This window comes from Hyperolius riggenbachi, chromosome 6 (assembly GCF_040937935.1).
Source record: "Hyperolius riggenbachi isolate aHypRig1 chromosome 6, aHypRig1.pri, whole genome shotgun sequence".
Taxonomy (NCBI): domain Eukaryota; kingdom Metazoa; phylum Chordata; class Amphibia; order Anura; family Hyperoliidae; genus Hyperolius; species Hyperolius riggenbachi.
Window position 1 is genome coordinate 335,560,562 of NC_090651.1, and position 5,732 is coordinate 335,566,293.

General features: G+C 42.0%; 1 protein-coding gene across 1 annotated transcript; it reads left to right on the forward strand.

Annotated features, from left to right (window-relative positions):
• The first annotated feature begins 1,051 nt into the window (after window positions 1-1,051).
• LOC137522215 (E3 ubiquitin/ISG15 ligase TRIM25-like) lies at window positions 1,052-2,623 on the forward strand. The gene has a single exon (XM_068242245.1). The coding sequence runs from the start codon at window positions 1,052-1,054 to the stop codon at window positions 2,621-2,623; it is 1,572 nt and encodes a 523-aa protein (XP_068098346.1).
• Window positions 2,624-5,732: the final 3,109 nt, after the last annotated feature.

A 5,732-nucleotide genomic window follows, 5' to 3' on the forward strand; every position in this document is an offset into this window, starting at 1 on the left:
GATGGCCACCCACTCCGCTGTGCAAACTTACTCTGCAAGCAGGAAGACACACACAGTAGGGGGACCAATTCAGAGGGAGGAATGTGATTCCAGCCCTGCATCCCGCATTGGTGCCTCGATCATCTTTTTTTGCCTCCTCTTTCTGCCCAGCTGGCTGGGACACAAGGGAGGTGGCGCAGGAAAGCAGGAGCGCCCCGCGCTCCTGAGCGTGGTCCTGAGCGTGCAGCATTCACAAAAACACCAGAAGCGCTTTGTCATAGAGAGAACTGTGCAGGCAGTGTGTAGCAGACAGGGAGAAAAAGAGCCAGTGACCCCGGTGTGGAGACCTTGCAGAAAGTACGTAGGGAGCAGCAGGGGTGTAGCAAAAGGGGGTGCAGAGGTAGCCACCGCATCAGGGCCCTTGGGCCAGAGGGCCTCCAAAGGGCCCTCCCACAACTACAGTATTAGCTCTGTATTGGTCCTGTGCTGGTAATAATCACTTCTATAGATACTTTGAATAGCAGTGATCACTAACAAACTGTTCCCCCTTCTTGCGCCTCTGACTCTGTGGTTGTCCTTGGCAGGTTTTGGTGCACCGTATCACTTGTTATGTATAAAGTGCTTGGGGGGCCCCATTGTAAAACTTGCATCGGGGCCCACAGCTCATTAGCTACACCACTGAGGAGCAGGATCTATGGGCAGGTATGCAAATCATGCCAATAGTGTTTTTGTGTATTAAAATCTTTATATACAGTATGTTTGGGATAATAAAATTAGGTTTTATCAATATTCAAGATTATGAATCTATGTTGACACAGCATATGTATAGGAAACTGGTGTAACTGGAGTGATAATCCATGCCCATTTTTTCTGTGGTATTGGCAATATTTTGTTTCCTGTTAAAACTTGCCAGAGTTAATTTAAGCATAAAGCTTGTTACAGAACTTACGTTTTAGGAACTTGTCACAAAAGTTCAGGAACTTTGACCTACTTAGCTTGGCCACACCTCCGCAATCAAATACCGACTGACACAGCTCATTTCTCTTTTATTGCTACGTCCTTCTTTTGAGCAATGGCGTTTGCTAATGTCAGCGAGGAAGAGCTGAGCTGCTCCATCTGCCTGAATGTCTACCAGGACCCTGTCCTGCTGAGATGTGGCCACAACTTCTGCAGCAGCTGTATAGGAGATGTACTGGATGCACAAGAAGGATCTGGCTTCTATTCCTGTCCTCAATGCCATACAGAGTTTGCAGAGCGTCCTGCACTGCACAGGAACATCGCTTTACAGGACATTGCAAAACATTTCCTGTTTAACCCTACAGTACAGGAGATAAGTGGAATCTTGTGTAACTACTGCATTAACTCTTCAGCACCTGCTGTAAAGACATGTTTACATTGTGAAGCTTCTCTGTGTGAGGGTCATGTGAAAGTCCACAATAAAGCAACAGAACATGTACTGATAGAGCCGACCACTTGCCTGGAGAACAGAAAATGTTTTGTCCACAAAAAGATATTGGAGTATTACTGCAATGAGGATTCTGTGTGCATCTGTGTGTCCTGCAGGCTGGATGGAGAACATAAGGGGCATCAGGTGGAATCCATAAATGATGCCTCTGAGAAGAAGAGATTAAAGTTAAAAAACAATATTGAAGGGTTGTCAACACAAAGAGCACAGGCCAAGAGTAATATCCAGATGCTTTTTGATCATGAGAAAAAAATGAAGAAGGATGCTTCTTCTGTAAGGCAGACAATCACCACCTTGTTCATGGAGATCAAGGGAAAGTTGGATGCTTTGGAGAGGAGAATATCCCATAAAATCTCATCAGAAGAAGGGTTGGTCTCCAAGTCTGTCTCTGATCTAATCAAACATCTTGAAACAGAAGTGGACAAATTTTCCAAGAAGATAATGAAAGTTGAGAAGCTTTGCAACATGACAGATCCATTGAATGCTTTGCAAGAACCCAGAGAAGACAATGACAGTAAAACAGAGGAACATCAGGAGATAGAGGAGACAACAACTGATGTAAAACATTTCTATCAAGAAGAGATTTTTACAACATTGCTGCATGGCTTGTCCCATATCATGAGAGAAGTTAAGATAAATATTTTTGCCCAGACTGATACAGACATCGTACTAGACAGAGATACAGCCGGAAATAACGTAAACATCTCTGACGATCTTAAAACTGTCTCTTATGCAGAAAAGCTGAATCATTATCCAGAGAATCCAGCACGATTTAGCATTAATCAGGTTTTAAGTAAAACTGTTTTTTCATCCGGGCATCATTACTGGGAAGTGGACACAGGTAAAACAGGGAATTGTAGGATGGGGGTTGCTTATTCAAGCATAGACAGAAGAGCTGAGAGAATTGGGGATAATAAGAAGTCGTGGTGTTTGCAATTCTTGGGAAACAACCTTAGTGTTCTTCATAACAATGAGGAGATCAGTGTTGCTTTAAAATCCTTCAGACACAGTTTTGGTGTATATCTGGATTATGAGGCTGGGCGACTATCATTTTTTGACCTGGGTGATCCTGTCAGACATATTCACACCTTCACCACCACTTTCGCTGAGCCCCTTCATGCTGCGCTTTTAGTATATAAAAGCTTTGCCAGAATCAAGGACTTGTCACACATTATATAATCAGGTAATCAGTCATACCAGAACAATGTGCCCATTCCAAAGCCTCCAGCCTAAAGTAATGTAATGAGTGTCAGCTGTTATTTTCGAGAATATTGTATGGATGGGGTGGCAGCGTGTGACTCCAACACTATGTTAAATCTACTTTAAAGTGAAGCAGAGACGAAGCATCCTCATGTATTTTACCATAAATATCAGTGGGAACATTAGAAAAAACACCTGCCCTGCTCTCTGTTTCATTCTTCACTTCTCAACCTGCTTCTAATCATTATAGCCAAGTCATTATAGCAGAGCCAGAAGGGGGCAGGCTTGGGCTTGAAAAGACAGAGAAGACAGACTCAGCTATAATGATTCATGAGCAAAGCCAGACTGAATGCTCAGTCAGGGATTTTATCAGGGCTGCTTAGAAGCAGGCTGAGCAGTGAAGAATGAAACAGAAAGCAGGGTAGGTGTTTTCTCTAATGTTCCCACTGATATATATGGTAAAATATATGAGGGTGCTTTGTCTCTGGTTCTCTTTAAAGATGAGCTGTCAGCCATACTATCTCAGAAAAAAACATATAAGTACTTGTTCAACCTACATAACATATGTATTGCACTGTCCACGTTTTGATTTTAGTGATTTTTCTACAGTAAAAAAAAGAGAAAATCCTTCTTAGCATTTCTCATTTTAAAGTGGTCTGAAACTCTAACATAACATTCAATAAAAATGTGTTTTCCTACTTTTTATTACTTATACAGTTATATTTGCTTTTATGCACAAGTAATATTTCCAAAGTGTAGTTTTTGTTGCCCTGAAAGCTGCCATTGCATTTTATTATTTTTCTATTATAACTGCTTTTTATTATATATTAAAATCTTCTAATGAGCTTTTCTGAACTCTTTGTGTGTGCCAGAAGCAGAGACAGTTTCTCTGAGAGTGTTTGTGTACATTCCAGTGTTGATACATTTGTGTTTAACAAGTAAAAAAGATACTGTTATCTCCAGTTTGGATGCAAATTTGAAGCTGAATAGCAAAGTGCTTTGTTTAACCATTTCAGTGATGTTCTGCTACAATTTTTTCTGGGATAGTATCTTTAAAGCTGTAGGGAATCTTTTAGAGCTAAGTATATAGGTAGAAAGAATGACGTTTTGTAAAAAATAATACCTTTTAATGGCTAACTGATAGCATTAAATTATGCAAGCTTTATGGGCTCTAATCCCCTTCTTCATGCATATTTCCAGATGTTAGCTGAAGTAAAACATTGACGCAGGTAAATAGTAAACACGAAGATGACAGTTGTGCTGGGTACTGTTTATCCGTTAGGTGTCATGTGATCAGCAGGCTGGAGCCAGTGAGTTAGTGCAACCATACATGAAATCAAGCAGGTTTCTGAGGACCATGAAGCAAAATCAATCATGTAACATAAGGGCCTCGATTCATAAAGCATTCCCGCATGCAGGAATGCTGAAAACGGCACACTTTACCGACCACACAGCAAGATCTGTATTCATAAAGGGCTTTTCCGCATGAAAAGCCGACATTCGCGAGCAGAGTGATAAATCACCGCCTTGCGCGGTGATTATCATAGCAAAAGTAACAAGTAGTCAATTCATAAAGATTAGAGGTAGCGGTATGCGGACGGGGATTACCGCTACCTCTGATGTGGCGAGAAGCGTGCGGAATACATTGCAGTGAATGGGACAGACCTCCCAAGCAGCTGCAGAGAGAACACCGCACGGAGGGACTCCGCCTGCTTCTCCTGTTTCCGCATGTCTCCCGACAGCCTAACGCCTGCCTACAGCGGAATATCTCCGCACGCCTGTCACAACTAGCAAAATTTTTATGAATTACCACCCTGAAGGCGGAAATACCGACAGCGGTGTTTCCCCGCTCGACTTTACCTTACCGACAGCCCTTTTATGAATCGAGGCCATTGTGTCATGAATCCTGTTCCACAATTTAAACCTTCTGTTAAAGAGGAACTCCAGTGAACATTTTACTGTTGGCAGGTGATGTAGCTGCTGCATGATTTTTGGCAGTTGGAAACAGCTGTAAACAGCTATTTTCCACAATGCAACAAGGTTTACAGACAGGAAACTGCAAAAAGTTTGAACTTTTCTTGTGGGAGGGGTTTCTTGTGGGAGGGGTTTCACCACAATATCAGTCATACAGTGCCCCCTATTGGTCTGTTTGTGAAATAGAAAAGATTTCTCATGTAAAAGAGGGTATCAGCAACTGATTAAGATAAAGTAAAATTTTTGGTCGGAGTTTCTCTTCAAGTGGTTAAAGGATACCTTAGCTGTACCTGAATTTTCAAAATGGGGGTCCTGTGCCCACAGCTCCCCCTTTCTCAATTCCCCCCCTCCCCCGTTATCTTGTACAGGCCGCTGATGCTTCTTCCGGGTCGGCCAGGGTCAGTGATCAGGGTGCACTCTGTGCATGCGCACTATGTAATTGTGATTTCACAACTACGTAGTGTGCATGCAGAGAGCGCTCCCAGGGTGAGCATTGAGGGGCAGTGCCTGTGCACTGCCCACTGACCCTGGCTGACCCAGAAATAGCTTCGGACGGCCTTTATTGGAGGGAGGGGAGGGGAGAAAGAGAAGAACAGGAGAGAAGTGCGTATCAGGACCAATTTCTGCACATGCCTGCTCCCCCATTTTGAAAATTCAAGTATAGCTAAGGTATCTTTTAACTAGATCAGGGTATTTATCAACAGCAGAGGTAGGATTTGCTCTTAAAGTGTAACTGTTGGACATAAAATCAAAAATCAATCATTTATTTTTATCTTATAAACAATTAATAAGGTTGCTAACCAGGCAATCCAAAAGTTAAAATCACTATTACTTTTCTTGTTGATAAATTATAATTCCCCAGTTTACCTGAGGGCGGGCAATGCATACACAATCAGGCAGAGGAGAGAAAGGGAGGAAATGACATCAGGATTGGCTTCATAATAGCCACAATTAAAGTGGTCTGAAAGTCAGCATTTCTACTTAGCTCTAACTTAAAGAGGAACTCTAGTGAAAGTAATGTAATAAAAAAGTGCTTTATTTTTTACAATAATTATGTATAAATGATTTAGTCAGTGTTTGCCTATTGTAAAATCTTTTAAATCCCTTATTTACA

What these genes read in the sequence shown, in the direction of transcription:
- LOC137522215 (XM_068242245.1), top strand. Translation starts at nt 1,052, where the DNA reads ATGGCGTTTGCTAATGTCAGCGAGGAAGAGCTGAGCTGCTCCATCTGC.